This window comes from Galleria mellonella, unplaced genomic scaffold (assembly GCF_026898425.1).
Source record: "Galleria mellonella isolate WM207_F2 unplaced genomic scaffold, CSIRO_AGI_GalMel_v1 utg93, whole genome shotgun sequence".
NCBI lineage: Eukaryota > Metazoa > Arthropoda > Insecta > Lepidoptera > Pyralidae > Galleria > Galleria mellonella.
In genome coordinates, this window is record NW_026442176.1 from 4928358 (window position 1) to 4946484 (window position 18127).

At 35.1% G+C, this 18127-nt stretch overlaps 1 protein-coding gene across 2 annotated transcripts; it reads right to left on the reverse strand.

Annotated features, from left to right (window-relative positions):
- Positions 1 to 2750: 2750 nt before the first annotated feature.
- On the reverse strand, positions 2751 to 17585 carry LOC113513690 (peroxisome biogenesis factor 1). 2 transcript variants are annotated; one of them, XM_052902665.1, is made up of 13 exons: positions 17332 to 17585; positions 15811 to 16029; positions 13520 to 14630; positions 12811 to 13051; positions 11933 to 12086; positions 10556 to 10724; positions 9689 to 9837; positions 8197 to 8384; positions 6756 to 6815; positions 6006 to 6192; positions 5433 to 5591; positions 4733 to 4851; positions 2751 to 4041 (listed from the first exon to the last, which is right to left on the reverse strand). In XM_052902665.1, the coding sequence occupies exons 1-13, from the start codon at positions 17422 to 17424 to the stop codon at positions 3954 to 3956; spliced, it is 2937 nt and encodes a 978-aa protein (XP_052758625.1). In that variant the 5' UTR covers positions 17425 to 17585; the 3' UTR covers positions 2751 to 3953. The 2 variants fall into 2 exon arrangements, with proteins under 2 accessions (XP_052758625.1, XP_052758626.1); XM_052902666.1 differs by lacking the exons at positions 2751 to 4041; positions 4733 to 4851; positions 5433 to 5591 and having other exon boundaries at positions 6054 to 6192; positions 6741 to 6815.
- Between the last annotated feature and the right edge of the window lie 542 nt (positions 17586 to 18127).

An 18127-nucleotide genomic window follows, 5' to 3' on the forward strand; every position in this document is an offset into this window, starting at 1 on the left:
TTTTTCATGGGTTGTGGATTTTTTTAATGGGTTATAATGGAATGATAACCCTGCCAGCGCTATCGGTATACACTGGCGGGGCATCAGTGAGTGATGATAGGAGACGGTGTAGTAGGTCAGTTAGCCCATCATGACGAATTCGATAAGAATTAGCCACGATGGTTTCCAGGGGGAATCACGTGGAGGTCGACCTGGCAGGGTATATTGCTAGTAATAGGACTGGTAGTTCGCATTACTAACAATCCCTTCCTTCCCCAGGTGACCTCGTCACCCGGTAATGGGTGAAAATGGAATGGTAACATCGCCAGCACTATCGGTATACGCAGGCACCAGCGAGAAGTGATAGAATGAAATCAGATCAGCTAATCCATCGTGACGAATTCCACAAGAATTAATCAGGATGGTTTCCAAAGGTTACCACTTACCATCAGGTGGACCGTCAGCTTTTTTGCCATTCTAAGTTGTATAAAAAAAAAGATCAACCTGACAGAGTAATATCGCTAGTAATGGGGCTGCCAGACCCCATAACTAACAATCCCTTTCCCTCGAGAGAGAAGGGGTTGACTGGTAACCATACTCGCTCTAGGAACTCTGATAGCCCAAGATATGTTATTCACTTATGTAGGTACTATCTACACGGACCTTAAGCGCCTAAGTGCGCCCCAAAAGCAATGCATCAGTAATGAATCACAAGAAATTCAACGTTGTACTTTCCCGACTCTGAACAGGAGCACTTTCTGCCAAAAGCAACAGCCTGTCGGATCACTTGCCACCACGAGTGACACTATTAGGACTCGCTTGATACGGCCCTATGTACTTTTTGCCACTAATAAAAAGCACCTAAACTGCTACACATATATGGAATAATTTAAGTATACATACATAAATACATATCTGTCACGCCTGTCTCCCTAATGGGTAGGCATAAACAATGGAAAGCCAAATGCTTTGATTCAAACAAACCTCTTTCGCTTCTTCCACATTCATCAATATTTTCATACACGCTCGCCGGTTACGGGTAGATTTAATTTAATTTAAGTATGTATTAGTAATTTAAAATATACACATATATTCACATTGTTATATGTATGCATATCCCTATATGTATATAAATAATGAACAGAGTTTTATGTCTTTAATCAAACTGTTTAAATAACTCCTCTCCATCCAAAGGTTGCCTGGAAGAGATCGCTCTTAGCGATAAGGTCGCCCATTGTTTTCTCAGTGTAATATTTTCTTGTAATTGTTTATATTTATAATAAGTTTACTATTGTAATCTTATGGAGGAAACAATAAAGAGTATCTATCTATCTATCAATTCCAAAACACCTACAGAATGTACATAGCGAGACGAAGCCAAGCTACTCATATCTAATGGGGAAACTTTTATCTCTGCGTCTAATGACGGCTGGTTATTAGAGCTGCACAGGAGATTAAATGTGGATACAATCTTATAGATGGCTGACAATTATCGAAGTAGAATTTGTATTTTAATAATTAATATATGCGTTATGATTCGTAAGTCAATTTTTTTTTATACGACTTAGAATGGCAAACAAGCTGACGGCCCACCTGATGGAAATGGACATGATACTGTTTCGCCCATGATAATTGTTGCCATTCCTGAGGACTCAGGTGTTATTCCTCTGTCCCTGTAAATTCACGCAACTAAAGTCAATATGGATACGTACGTGTAATTGTTTATCTACAACAACTTTCAATTCTTTATCGCATAATTACATTTTTGTTTTACCGAAGGTTGACTGGGAGAGAATGCTGTATAGCATTAAGTCCGCCTTTTGTACCAGACACTATCAGGTCGACTTCCATACGATTCCTTCTGCAATCCATCTTAATTAATTTTTGTGGAGACATGATAGAGCACTGACCTTTTTTTTTTTATACCACTGAGGTGGCAAACAAGCATACGGCCCACCTGATGGTAAGTGGTTACCGTAGCCTATGAACACCTGCAATACCAGAGGTATTACGCGTACGTTGCCGACCCTGAAGAAACCTCTTGACCTGCTTTTAGCCTCACCTATCATCCCTCACAGATGCCCCGCCAGCGTATAGCTGTTGGCATAAGCGGTGTTACCATTCCATTATTAATTCAGCCGTTAACTGTCCACTGCTGGGAGTTGCCATGCTTGGTAGTAGGTTAATGCAGGGACTATCAGTCGCCTCTTACGACACCTACAGGAAAGGGGTAGCCAATTCTATGCTGGAGCACACAAGGCGTACCAGAGTGAGGGGGGATTGGTAGTATTGCAGACTATCAGTCGATATCCACGTGGTCCCCCCTGGAAACTATCGTGCTGAATTCCAGGTGATCCAGGTGAATCATCACGATGGGCTAACTGGCCTGCCCTTTCATCCTCACTTATCCACCCCTCACTGGTACCGGTACCCCGCCAGCGTATACCGTTAGCGCAGGCGGGGTTTCTATCCATTATCATCCATTGAAAAAAAAAACACACGGAGTACCATTCCATTATCATCTATCAAAAAAGCCCTTACTGGTGCCCCGCCAGCATATACCGTTAACGCAGGCGGGATTACCGTTGAAATGAAATGAAATGAAATTGAAATGAAATGAAATGATTTTTTTTTTTAAATGAAATGAAATTTATTTTATTTACGTTCCATATCACCCATCAAAAAAAAATTCATAACAAACTTTCACATTTATAATATTATTAGTAAGGATTAATTAGACTTAAAGGGAACAGAATAAAACCTTTGATATCCCAAATTTTTTTATTTTTTATTTCAACAATAAATAAAAACAAATTCAAATATAAAAATAGCAACAAAATATACAAACAAATATTTTTATGCACTTATCAGCTAGCACTTCATTTCTTACAATAATATAAAATGGTATTAGCGAATCCGATTGACTATGGTTTTTCAAAATGGCGACTTCAAATAGTATTATGGCGGTCATAGACACAGGCATACATAAAAATAAATGCCGCGAAAATATAGTTATTTATTAATAAACTATTTATTAATTGCTATCAACCTTGTATACTAAATATAATAAGGTAATATTTTTGGAAATTCTTTAATTTTTTTTTTATCGACATAATTTCAAGAACCTAGAATTGAAAATTAGATTAAATTAAGCTACATTGCACGTAATTTCGCTTCAAAACGGACACGCAAAGTTTGAACAATTGCGACATTTATTTAGTACCATATTTCTGGCCATGACCATAGACTATCTCTAAATATTTATACTATTTTCGCCAATAAAAAGCAAACAATTTAAAACTACTAAACAAGAAACAATAAGCATTAGGATAGAAACAATAAGGATTCTCTAATCTTATTTATCTAATATTTGTCAAATATAAAAAAAAAATCATGATAATTAAATTATGACATGAAATCTGTTTGAAATCTGTTTGAATTCTGTCGGTTGAGTCAAACTCATCCAACAAGCTGCAATGCAATATGGAAAACAATGGAATCAATTCATCAAATATAATATAAAATATAATATATATATATATATATATATATATATATATATATATATATATATATATATATATATATATATATATATATATATATATATATATATATATATATTGTTTTTCAAAGTCCTCTACCCAAAGGTTGTCTGGAAGAGATTGCTTAGCGATAAGGCCGCCTTTTGTATCACTTCTCAATAAAGTTAACTGTATTTACTATTTTGTAAATGGTGCGATAAAATGTAAAATAACTAAATAATTAAATATTAATATCACGTTGCAAATCATTAAAGCGGCCATTTTGGAAACCTAAATCTGACGTCACAATTCAAATCTCTGTATAAAATCTTCGTGGAATTATTACACATAAATATAAAGAACCATTAAAAATTAACAACACACTTTACTACCAGCACACACATCTCTAAAATCAAGCCTCCAGCATTAATTTAAGCTTAATTTTTATTTCTATGCTAAGGTAACTCTTTGTTTTTGCATCTGTGCCTCTAGCAGTTTTTGCTCAGGAGATAGGGTCTCGCCTCTGAATCTTTTGTATCTGTGGAAGGGGATAATAACGTGTATTACATAAAAAAAAAAAACTTTGGACTATAAAAAAATAAAATTACACTGATTTTCATTATAATTAGACATAGAATCGTAACTATATATTAATTTTAAGTGTCTGATATACTACCATACTTTATAATTTGAAAAAAAAAATTATGGTTCCAATAAATAGATTATTAAATACATTAAATATTAAATACATTTAGCCTGTTGTGCGTATGAGTCATAGCTAGTATAGCCAGCTCATATGCAGCCCAGGAGCACAGAAGCTTCCTGGGGTCTTCATGGGTCTCATAGAACGATCTCATTGTTCCGAGGATTTCTAAACGTTGAGGGGCCACAGCTTCACATTACAAGATTATGTGTTTAATCGTTATAGACTCATTATGTATTAGAGACTTATTTGATATAGGTAGATGGATACAATTTAATTTATTTTAATCCATTTCTGACAGATAACGTACAAATATTGATGTCTAACAAACAGCAAAGATATGCACACTAGCGAATTAACAATTTTATTATTATTGACAAATTAATTAAATAAAAATAAATAAATAAAAAAAACATTCATTTTCTATAACGTAAATAAATGAAAACTCTTAGTTTGTTCAAAGAAAGACTGAATAACAAGAAATAAACTATAATTTTGAAAAAAAAATTAAGTGGATTGTACTCACATCATGTCATAGAACAGTCTCTGCTCTTTGGAAAGTGAGGGCTTCGTTTCCTGTAAGGCACTCTTTATGTCTTCATTTAACACCACCACTGACTTCATATCCTTTTCATCAGTATTGTCCTGGGAATAAGGGTTTTTTTTATACAACTTAGAATGGTAAAGAAACTGACGGCACACTTGATGGAAAGTAGTAACCGTCGCCTATAGACATGAGCAGTATCATGGACATAACCATAACAGAGTATACTGTTATGTCCATGATACCCCCCATGCGTTGCCATTCCTGAGGACTCTGGTGTTATTCCTCTGTACCCTGTAAATTCACGCCATTTTATTTTCTAATCATAATATAGGATGGACGATCCCCCATTAGATGGAGCAATAACCTGGGTCAAAAGATAACGTACACTTACTTATCATCATCATACCAGCCTTTAACTGTCCACTGCTGAACATAAGCCTCCCCATTGGGGGGTTTTGCCAGTAGTTGGCACGCTTAGCAGGCGGATTGGCAACCGCAGTCAGGCTTTAGAGATATTTTAAGAAGGACACTGCTGCCCGTCTCTCGCTCTCCGTTAGTCGTCTCTTACAACACCCACAAGAAAGGAAGAGGTGGCCTATCTATGCCGCGACCGCACGGCTTACTTACTTATACATTTATAATATTAGTAAGGATTAAATGTCATCATTGGAGTACTTACCAATTGCTTTTCTAGTCTCGTCAACTGTGCAGTCACTAATAAGGACTTCAAATCAGCGGGCGAGTAGCCGTCAGTGAGTTCAGCCAACTCCCGAAGGTCCACTTCCTTGTTCACTGTTACACTCTTTGTCAGGATTTTGAGCACCTCATAGCGGCCATCCTAGGTAGATAAAAAGGTACAACAATGTAAGAACATAGAGTATTGGAAAATAGATCTTAATGTGAGAAGAAGTTTGGCCCTGATTTTTTTTTATGTTTATAAGTAGCCCAGACAAGAGGATACTGTTAACTAAGAAGAGATAATATAAACCTTGACTTAAAATTTCACGTGTAGATTCTAAATGGATAAAAAATAATGGTAACCCAACCAGCAACATTAGTTTGTTCTGCTGGGCTTGATACCCCACTGCTCATTGCTCACTAGTGTAAGAAATAATACATGAGGATGGAGTCACGTCAGTAGATGCATCACATTTAATTCACCAGAGATTAAACAAAGCGAGGTGGAACAGATCAGGCTGCAGACTAATCCTATCATCAATATGGTCGCAGTAGCAGCAGTAGCAGTACGTACCCGGTCGGGCAGGGCGCAGTAGAGGTGCGTGTGCAGGCGGCCGGGCCGCAGCAGCGCGGGGTCGAGCAGGTCGGGCCGCGAGCTGGCCGCCACCACAGCGCCCCGCGCGCCGCCCTCGGCGCCGTCGAGCCGCGCCAGCAGCTGCGTCACCACGCGGTCCGTCACGCCCGTCGAGTCGTGCCCGCGTCTGCGTGCACACAACATTCAAACACATTCGTATCCGGCTCGAAGGACCGTGACTACAGCAACGAATAATACATACTTAAAATAGCAAGTAAGCTAATGAGTTCCATTGATGAAAGGTAATACTTAATCAGTGCCTATATACCAATTCATAAATATTTTACTCCAATGATAAATACCATTTACGCCATTGCTACTATTATGTAGTTTCTAGTATTATAGTATTATGTAGTTATACCTAGTAATTTCTTTTATCTCACCTTTCAAACTACCAAATATTATTTCCTTTTATACTCAAAATATCGCATTTCCAATCCTTACAAATTATAATCTTAACAGCTTAAAAATTCATGTCATAAACAATACGCAACTATCACTAATTGCACTCCAATATCAATCAAACAAAATTGGACTCAATCAAGCAAATTTTAGTTTCTTTTATCCAACTAATACTAATATCATAGTTGTGGCGAAAATAAATAGATACACAAATGAAACAACAATACATATCATAGTAATAATGACATGCACTTTCCAAAAGCAAGTACTTACAATATATCCACTTACTTGGGCGCGAGACTGTCGAATTCATCAAAGAACAGTATTGATGGCCTCTTCATATCTGCCCTGAGGACAATTAAAATTTACATACAAATAAGACAAAATAAAACTCAAAAATAAAGGACGAAAAGGCAAAGGTCGTATAAATTGAAGCGTTTGGAATTCTATTTTCAAATGTTAGCTCTACTATTTTTTTTTTTCAAATGGCTCTATTATTTCCAGCAATTCAAAACAGTTTTTCTTAATTTAAACTATTATAACAATCACCACATATATACGACTTTTTGAATTGGCGCCCAGTTTTTTTTTTTATTTTCATGTTGACTAGATGCGAAATTTTCGTCTTGGATGACATAATGATAAGCACTATTGTAATTTCAGTCACTTTTTGAGTCTCATCAGATAGTTACCAAAAAAACTTATTGATAACTACATAGATGATTTTAAATACCTAATCTAACATTAAGAATATTAGAGACCAGAGAGTAATTATTATTTTTTACTTTTTATATTTTATATGATTATAAAGAATAATTTTACAACACACTTTTGATCAGTCACTTTTGGAAATATTACAATCTAGCAACTTTTGAAAGCAGTTTAGTTACAAAGTCCGCAGCCGAGATAACAACAGTGGTCATCAGGACTTAAACTAAAAATCTATATTTATGTGATGGAGAGGCGAGGACCAGGTGAGTTCATTGAACTGATGATAGTGGTGATGATGGTAGTGGTGGTGGTGGTGGTGGTGGTGGTGGTGTTGGAGGTGTTGGTGTGGTGTTGGTGGTGTTGGTAATGTTGGTGGCGGTGATGTTGGTGGTGGTGGTGATATTGGTGGTGGTGATGATGTTGGCGGTGGTAATGTTGGTGGTGGTGATGTTGGTGATGATGATGGTGGTGGTGGTGGTGGTGTTGTTGCTGGGGGTGGTGATGGTAGTGGTGGTGGTGATGGTAGTGGTGGTGATGTTGGAGGTGGTGATGGTGGTGATGATGGCGGTGGTGAATTTGGTGGTGGTGATGGTGGTGATATTGATGGTGGTGTTGATGTTGGTGGTGATGGGGGTGATGTTGGTGGTGGTGATGTTGGTGGTGGTGGTGATGTTGGTGGTGGTGATGGTGATGCTGGTGGCGGTGGTGTTGATGTTGGTGGTGGTGGTGATGGTGGTGCTGGTGGCGGTGCTGTTTATGTTGGTGATGTTGGTGGTGGTGGTGACGTTGGTGGTGGTGGTGATGGTGGTGATATTGGCGGTGGTGTTGAAGTTGGTGGTGGTGGTGATGGTGGTGATATTGGTGGTGGTGTTGATGTTGGTGGTGGTGGTGATGTTGGTGGTGGTGATGGTGGTGGTGGTGACGGTGGTGTTGATGTTGGTGGTGGTGGTGGTGATGACAATGGTATTGGTGGTGATAATATGCCTAGATGTCCTCACTCTGCATCTGGGAGACTCACTTGTCGAATATGTCGCGGACGGCCTTCTCGCTCTGGCCAATGTACTTGGAGAGCAGCTCGGGCCCCTTGACGGTGAGCATGGTGAAGCCGGCGAGGCGCGCCAGGCACGAGCCCAGGTGCGACTTGCCGGAGCCCGGCGGCCCGTACAGCAGCACGCCGCACGACGCGCGCGGGAACAGCGCCGGGTACTGCCGCGAATCACACCATCGGACCATTACACAATGGACTTCACAGTGAGGCTAATGATCATACATACATTTACCAGAGGGAGACTTTGTACAAAAGTCGTTTGCTGTCCCATTCGTGTTTCAACCGTAAAGTGCGTTTGCATGACTGTGTTTCGGTTTGAAGGGTGGGATATGGCGTGAATTTATAGGGTACAGAGGAATAACATCTGAGTCCTCAGGAATGGCAACGCATAGGGGGTATCATGGGCGAAACGCAAAGGTTGTCTGGAAGAAATTGCTTAACGATAAAGCCGCCTTTTGTATCACTTCTCATTAACTGGCGCAATAAAATATAAATTAACAAAATAAATACACCAATAAACGACGAGGTATTTAGTAGGTACCCTACCAACTGTTTCGTGAATACATTATCTCTCACTAGTGCCCCGCCAGCACATATCGATAGCGCAGGTAGGGTTACCATTTTAACCCATTAAAAATAAATATTACGTTTAGATATAAATTAAGCAACAAACATTTTTTTTTCTGCATCCATTTCTGCATTCTGCATAGAAAAATAGTAGCTTCAATCGTCATAAAATTAAAATGGGATCAACAAAGGGAATAAACACTATAGATTGTAAAAAAAAAATAGTGAAAGCCGGTTCGGGACTGGATATCTAAGTGTGTAATACAATGTGCGCAAGAGACGGGAATTAACGCGTAGATTTATGTAAGGTAAAAAGCTACAAGTTACTCGGCGGGCTATGGAGAGGGCTACACTCGGGAGTCTCTTTGCGTGATAGAATCCGAAACGAGGATATCCGCATAGGAACCAAAGTAACCGACATAGCCAAAAGGATAAGCAAGCTGAAGTGGCAAATGGCTGGTCACATAGCTCGAAAAACCGACAACCGATATCCCTATCGGTTGCAAGAAAGGTTCTTGAGTGGCGACCACATACAGGTAAATGCAGTGTAGTACGACTATTTATTTTATATAACTTAGAATGGCAAACAAGCTGACGGCCCACCTGATGGAAAGTGGTAACCGTCACCTATAGACATGAGCAGTACCATGGACATAACAGAGTATACTGTTTCGCCCATGATACCCCCCATGCGTTGCCGTTCCTGAGGACTCAGGTGTTATTCCTTTGTACCCAGTAAATTCACGCCTTTATTATCTCGGAGTTACAGCCAAGTTCTACAGGCCGTGGTAAAGTCTAAAAATTTGTAATCGTGTAATATAAGTGCAAAAAAATCAAGCTAAAAGATAGCTTGATTAGCTTTTGAAATTTGTTTTAAATAACAAATTGTACTTACCATGATGGGCCAGAATATGCACTCTGTCAACTGTTGTTTGACGTCATCCAAACCACCCACGGGACCCCATATGTCGAATGCCTTAGCCTTCTCCTCGTCCTTGTTTATGTCTTCGACTACACGAGGCTTCGGATCTGATGGGTTTGCTTCTAAAATATTGATTATGCACTATTACTAAACATCACTTAAAATTATGCTCACTTGAATAAAAAACATATTTTTTAATAATTATAATAAAGCATTTTTGTATAATCATTTTTAGGGTTCCATAGGTCCAAGGGAAAAAAACGAAACCCTTATAAGACCACTTAGTTGTCCGTCCGTCCGTATGTCAAAAGGCTTTTTCTTAGGAACGCGTGGAGTTATCAAGTTGAAATTAATATCAGGTCAATTCAGGTCTGCAATCTCTTAAATCAGTGAAAAAATCAAGCTTCTAAATCGACGCAATCAAAAAAAGATACGGCCTTTTATGTTCCATTTATATCGCATATTTTGACATACGCAAAGGAAATCAAAACCTATAGGGTACTTCACGTTGATCTAGAATCATGAAATTTGTAAGTAGCAATGTCATGTAGCACAAGTAATGGAAAAAATCTAAAAACCTTAAATTTGTAGTTATTTCACAAAAAAAAATTCAAACTTGATTATTTTGTATGGAACCTTCGTTGTACGAGTCCGACTCGCACTTGACCGGCTTTTTTATGATTCTACGGTATAGAGATTTTCGAGTTTTTCTCTCTCTATCAGTACTTGTTTCCTTACGACATTCTAGGAATGAAAAGGAGTAGTAATTTAATTCTTACTCCATCATCACATGGAGTCATATACTTTACTGATGTAATAGATATAGTAATTTAAACTCACTTTTCTTCTTGACCGCCTTAAATATTCTTTTGTTAAGGTAATCTGTGATGTCTCTGACTGTGCTGCCAGCGGTGTCCATAGACAATTTGATGAAATCGTCGTCTTCAACGAGAAATTCTTCTTTTATTTTATCATTAATCAAATGCTTAAACAGTTCTGTTCGTTCGTCCTGTTCATAATTGAATAAATAAAAATTACATTATAATTATAGTGTTAGGAACAAAAACTAATAGTACATTACTGCAGTGGCTAGCAACTGAGGCATTGATGGACGAACGTGCAAATGTGGGCCGAGGCGTAGCCGAGGCACACATACGTGACCCCATCAATGCCTAGTTGTGGCCAAGGCTTGTATAGTACTTTTCTCAAACAATGCGCGAAAATCAAAAATACAATTTTACTTTTTAAGTTCAATGACGAATAACGAACAATAATAATTTTTCACGCGCCATAATGCTCCTTTGTTTTTTTTTTCAATAAACAGCTTTCTATTTGCAAGCCAGTTCGAAATTTAAATAAAACCTTGTATTAGTTATCTCCTTGGTAATGGTAGTACGGCAATTTTGATTTATCTCAAAAAAGATTGTCAAAATAATGCTCACATTTCCAAGCATGTTTGAGAAATAAATATTTGTTTTCAAGTGACTTCAAAAGAGAAGTTTTGATTTCGTTTGTATTCATTTATGTTTGTTACCTTATAAGTCATTCACTTATAAACCGACTTGGAAAATTCTTTTTTATCTGTAACTTACTTTCAGATTGATCCCATGGAAATTTTATCAAAATCGATTCAGTGATTTAGTCTTTAAGTCAAATTAACTAGATTTATCACAATTATTTGTGATGAATCCAGTTATTTTAATTATTTATTATGATTTATTAGTGAACTATGAACTAGCCGTGTGGTCCCAGCATAGAATGGGCTGCCACTTTCCCGTGGGTGTCGTAAGAAGCGATCAAGAGAACGTAATGGTTGAGGGATGAGTAGCAGCGTCCCTCTTAAAACATTACAAAGCCTTCCAAGCGTAGCAACTACTGGCAAATCCCCTTTTTTTAGAATAGCAAAGCAAATGAATAACCCACCTGATGGAAAGTGGCAACCGACGCCTATGACATGAGCAGTACCATGGACATAACAGAGTATACTCGAATTGTTCTCGCTCATGATACCCCCAATGCATTGCCATTACTGGGAACTTAGGTGTTATTCCACTGTACCCTGTAATTTCACTGCCATATCCCACCCATCAAGCTGAAATACAGCCATGCCAACCCTTATGGGTAAAGCCTATGTCCAGCAGTGGACAATTAACGGCTGATATGATGATGAATTAATAGCAAATTAAGAATATCCTTTTCGAAATTGCTTAAAATCACCTGCTCGAGCTCTGGTATATTGAAATGCGATGTAAACAACGGTTTTCCGGTAAACTGGCTCAGCGTAGGGTGGAGAGCCTTCATACTGAGCGCAGTCATGAGCACGCACACGCCTGAACACGTCTGCAGCAGGTGCTTGATTACCACCGCTAATCTAAAACAATGTATGTGCTTAAATAAAGGAATGAATGTAAAGTTGTTTATTTTCTTCTTAAATAAATGATACCAATTACATAATAATAAGGAATCTTTTTGTTTTTTATTTAAAAAAATTATATTTATCAATTCTAAATGTCACACTCTTTGTTATTATCCGCAAACAACACCATTATGTAATTGGAGAAAAAGAAAAAAAATCAAAATAGACTAATTCTATCTGTTCTCCTTTAACTAAAGGTTGTCTGTAAGAGATTGCCCTAGCGATAAGACCGCCTTTTGTACCTTTATATGCATATTTCAATCTGTATTTATGTTACTGTATTACACTTGAATTATTCACTTGTCATTGTATATTTTTGTTTATGGTGCAATAGAGTTAAATAAATAAATAATAAATAATTCACTATCAAATTTTCCTTTTTCTGTTGTATAATATATTACGGTCATTACTTGCAACACCGAAAAAAAAAAACAATAATTTTGTATTTTTTAAAAAAAAGAATTATCAATAACCAGTTTGTTCTGTTTTCAAACTTTATTTTACATAGGCTGTTGTACCTATAAGAATTAAAACCTTATAGTCATAAGTAATGACAATAAATGATGAGTACCATAGTGTTTCAGCGTATTCTGTGATTTCTATGGTATATGTGATATGGTCTACCGCTTACCATCGATTTGAACATTATTATTGATAATTACATAAATAAAAAAAATACCTTTGGTAATAAGCAATATCTTGAGGTGATGCACCCTCCATGTTTGGGGGGACCAGTGAATCCACATCATCACATATGAGTACAGCAGGACTTCTCTCCTGGCACATGAGGATCGCTTTACTTAGCACCTCCGGAATGTCCTTCCTTCCCTTTAAGGATCTACAGTGGAGAATGTGTGACCATACTCTTAGCTCTTTTTGGACTATATGGCAGAGACTCGACTTCCCTGAGCCACTTACACCTAGAAAATTAGACACAATATTTACATAAACTAAATACACAATATGTGAAAAATAGATATGACAACTATTTATCTATCTTCACATCAGATCTTTAGGCCTTGACTGGGTAGGTAGAGAAGACAGACATGCTTACCATTCTGGAGACTCTTTACTCCTCCTTCAGAGAAACCAATCAACTAATGTTATAATAAAAACTAAAAATGATCTTTGAAAGTCTCAATACTTCTGTCCGCTATTATAATAAAAAATACAGGAATGTAAAAATGTAGATGAAAATTCAGAAGTATGCCATAGACAAAGGAAAATTTGCGTATTCTAAGTGAAAAAGACATGAAGACAAATATAAATTTAAAAGTGTTTTATCTAAATAATAATAGTATCTAATGTACTATAAAATATTTTAGTTTACATTACATTGTACAAGTAACGAAGTGTACAAATATTTAAAAAAAAAACGAAGTACTAACCTGTTACCAAAACATTACTCTTCAATTCTGAAGCACCCTTAAAAGTGGCCTCTCTATGTATTTCAAAGTAAACATGCGATACAATTTTCTTTACCAAAGACTCGACAGATTTCATCGTTCTACAATAGTTCTTGTAATCATATTCGAGTTTAGAACTAGCGAGCTTAGGAAGCACCAAGTCAGAATCGCTTAAACATGTCACAGCTAATGTACAATGCCTGAATGATTCACTATTGAGCATCGTATATTTTAATTTCTCAGGCTTTAATTTAAATTGGAGAAAACCAGTACTGATCTCGGTGTTTTGTTTAATCATTCCATGATTAATTAATAACTTTTTACCAGAATGTGTATTGTTGATGACACAATTCTTAAACTTTTCTACAATATCAATTTCAGTTTGTGTTTGATCCGAATACGTTATAATATCTATATGATCCGGTTGCTCGACTTTATCACCAATTATGGTAAATATAATCCTGCAACCATTTTCAACATTTATAATTGCATTAAGCGATTTTGGTATGAGTACAGTTGGTATATTTTTATTGTACACTTCATTACAAAGGCTTCTGAACACGATACTGTTTATTAGAACTATTTCAACACAGAGATCGTCTATCTGATTCTTATTATTCTCACTTTCTTCTTCATTTTCCTCTTGTACTAGAAAAGGTATATTCTTTATGGTTGCTAAAACTACAGCTGACCGTTTATATTTATCATGTAACAAATCTTCATGTACAAATACAGTGTACGGATGCATCAAGTTCTTTTTACCATCACCGTCAATAGGGACAGCTCGGAGTACCAGTCTTTCTGGAATATTCATATATGGGCGAAGCATACCATCATGCACAAGTCCTATATTTTTAAACTCACTGTGTTTCTCTTCAGGCACGTCTATTGAGGTATTTGAAGATAAACCTGAGAAGCTATTGAAGGCATCTACTTTAACTATAATTCTACTATGAGTAACAAGTAAGCCAGTTTGCTTTGGTGTAAAAACAATCGGCAGGGAGGCCGATATCCACACCACAGCCTTTTGATTGACAGCCACAACTCTTAATTGATCTAAAATTCTCAGTTGTAACAGTTCCACATTATGTTCCTAAAAATAAAATAGAATTTTAAATTTGTAACTTTTGTTATTAGTGCAAATGACCTCAATTATTATTTCTATTTTTTTTTTTTTTATATATTTATTATTACTTTACAATGCAATTTAGTCATTAGTATGCTAGCATGCTGATTTCTTTTTGCACATACCAGCTCGCCTTTCACATAATTTATCTACAGAACACAATATTATAATATATATAATAAATCACAGAATATTAATAATCAATTTTTTTTAATGGGTGACAATGGTATGGTTACCCCGCCTGCGCTATCAGTATACAATGGCGGGGCACCAGTGATAGATGACTAATGAGGATGAAAACAAGTCAGTTAGCCCATCTTGACGAATTCTACTAGAATTAGCCATGATGGTTTCCAGGGGGAACCATGCGTGGAGGTCGACCCGATAGGGTATATTGTTAGTAATGGGGCTATTTGACCCCATTACTAACATTCCCTTTACCAATAATCAAATTTTGAAGGTTTTTTTTTTATACCACAAAGGTGGCAATCAATCTGGTCACTGTAACCTATGGATGCCTGTGACACTCAGGGTGTCACATGCACATTGTCGACCATGAAGAAATTTTGATTCAAGTAAACTTTAAAAAGATATTATCCAGTGAAATTCAATAATACACACTATACCAGTGTTTCCTAACCTATTTTGTGGCATGCCCCACTTGAACATTTCTAAATTTTTTATGCCTCCATACATAATTTTTCCTGACAAAGTTTACTTGACGACGCCCAATTGATATTTTGGTAACATCACACAAAATTATACCTAATAAATATTTACAGCATTTTTTTAAATTACCTTTTTTGTTAAATTTGGCATGATATCTATTCATCTACTCGTAGCATTTAAAAGGCTCTGAACAAGAGGGTTAAAATCGCTTCCAGTCCATTTTTTAATTGCCCCCCTTTAACTATCAAATTGCTCCCCTGTGGGGTGTGGGCCCCACATTGGGAAACATCGTACTATACATTTAATACTATGGTTACATAAACAAATGGCTGTATTGGAACATGATGTAAAATAATAGTACTTGGGTAAAATTGGTAAATTAATGTAAGTAGAACTGTTTTCATTAAATATAATTCTGTAAAGGTTGCTATATTGGAAATAGTCATTAAACAAAATATGAATATTTTAAATCAATTACCAAAATTTCTTGGTCATCAGGACTATCGGTGTCTATGTACAATTCATCCAACACTTTAATGCCTCCATATGGTGAAACAAACACATCCAATCCCTCCTCCAGCTCCACCAATCTGCTGAACACTGGGTTGACGGCTATATGTCCTTCTGGTATGTTACTGTTAAACACCACCCATAGTAACAACTGTTTGTCTTTTGATATCACCTGTACACTTTGTGTCTGAAAGTAAAATGTCATGTAATAATTTTTAAATTTAGCCTGACATCAATTTTATTTATTTATTTATTTAAGGACAACCAACAAAGCATACATTTATATCTACTTAAAATTCATGATAATATGGTTATATTATAAAATGCTGCCTCAATTAAAGGCCGCCACGACATGTGTATACATAATATATTATTATTATTAAGAAAATTTATAAAAACTACAATACTAGTTATACAATAAATAGACTACAGTAATATTTTAAATTTTAAAGATTTGTACACTTATAATCTATACATATGTGCAATGATACATGCATGAATGAATTTAACAAAAGAATCTATACAAAGTATAGTTATAAATGTATTTTAAAATCTGAACGTAATAATTATTTATAATTACATTAAATTGAGTTGTAATACATTATTTTAAACTGTCTCTATATCTACATATTCTTTTTTTAATGTATAGGCCTTAATATGTTGAACTAAAGTATATTTTTAACATCTAAATTTATATTCATGTTTCACAAATAAGAAACTTGTATGTATATATTTTTTATAATGGCATGAAAAAAGAAAAGTAGCCAGGGGCATGGTACCAGTAAATAATGATAGATTATAATAATGCAAAACCTAAAATTGTATCAAGGTCTTTCATAAATAAAATCCACAAATAGCTCTGAATTCGGCTTTCTGAACAAAAATACATATAAATCATGTAATGAAATTTACAATTATTTTTTTTATTGGTATTAAATATTTAATCAGAAGCACACTTACATAATAAAGATAATATATCTATATTTTACCCCATATGACCTTATTATTTTTTTTATTCAAATCAATGTATTAAGACAAACTAATAATATTAGTTCTTATAGGAGATTTGATACTGCTGTTCTGGTATTAGGACAGTTCTTATATATATGTACTTAAAACAGTGTTGACAAATAATTAAAAGAAAACTTTAAATATTTCTAAAAATAAATATTTTTAAATGTAACTTTCCTATAGTATTAATTAAGTAATTTGCACCCTTGCAAAGCCAGGGGTTGCTAGCATATTTATAAAATATAAATGTAACCAAGACAAGTAATCATTTATTGTGATAAATAAAACAAGATACATATTTTTTAAAATAAAACTATTACAATGTTTATTAACCAACTCATCCAAAAATTAATCTGTCATTCGAAAACAACATAATGTAAATGATCTAACCTCAAAAATATACAGATAACAGTAATGACTTCTAATTTGTCTTAAATCGGAAATAATCACAAAGATAATGATATTTCCGGATATTTACCTGTTCATTATTTGTGCTGTACTTTGGACTGATGTACGCAAAACATGATTTTTCATGAGTATAAATTACTTTAAGCCGTACACCTCCCAACATTTTTATAAGTGAAATTATTATTATATCTTTAGATATTTATTATTATAAATACGAATTCCATTTGTTACAATTTAGATATATGAAAACATAAAATCTAATTTAATAGAAATAAACAAGAAAATGGGAAAAACTACATGAAAATAAATTTGACACTGACAGTACTGACAATTTTGCCTATGACAGTAAACAAACATGACAATTGAAGTATCAATTTATTCATAATGAGAAAGGTAAAGGAAATGTCACTAACGTTCTTTTATTGTTTTTATAAATGAATGATGGCCTATTTGTTTTTTTTAATAATTGTTCTATTTACATTAACAAAATTGTAATACTATATTTAAATAGAACTTATGTAGTGTAATATACACAATTGAAGCAAATAACTATATTATTATAGTTATTTAAAAACTCATATACCTTTCAAAAAAATCAATAAAAATATTTTATGCTTTATTCGAAATTCAATGCTTGCTTGAAATCAATATTCATTCCATTTCACGACAAATAATAATTATACCAAAACTAATATTACATTATTACTTAAACTAAAATTTAAATCTACTAAAACTAAAATTACTTATATATTTAAAGTATAAGAGCCATATTATTTTACAAAAAAAAATTTTTTTTACATATTAGCATAAGTTTCACTATTTTAAATTATTCATAGAACTTTATTTAGTTATTCATGATTTCGTTA

Excerpts from the sequence above, each read along its gene's own strand:
- LOC113513690 (XM_052902665.1), bottom strand. The coding sequence starts at position 17,424 with ATGTTGGGAGGTGTACGGCTTAAAGTAATTTATACTCATGAAAAATCA. Across the intron at positions 12,087-12,810 it reads GATATTGCTTATTACCAAAG|ATTAGCGGTGGTAATCAAGC; the intron begins GTATTTTTTTTA and ends ACATTGTTTTAG. Across the intron at positions 5,592-6,005 it reads ACTGCGCCCTGCCCGACCGG|GATGGCCGCTATGAGGTGCT; the intron begins GTACGTACTGCT and ends TTATCTACCTAG.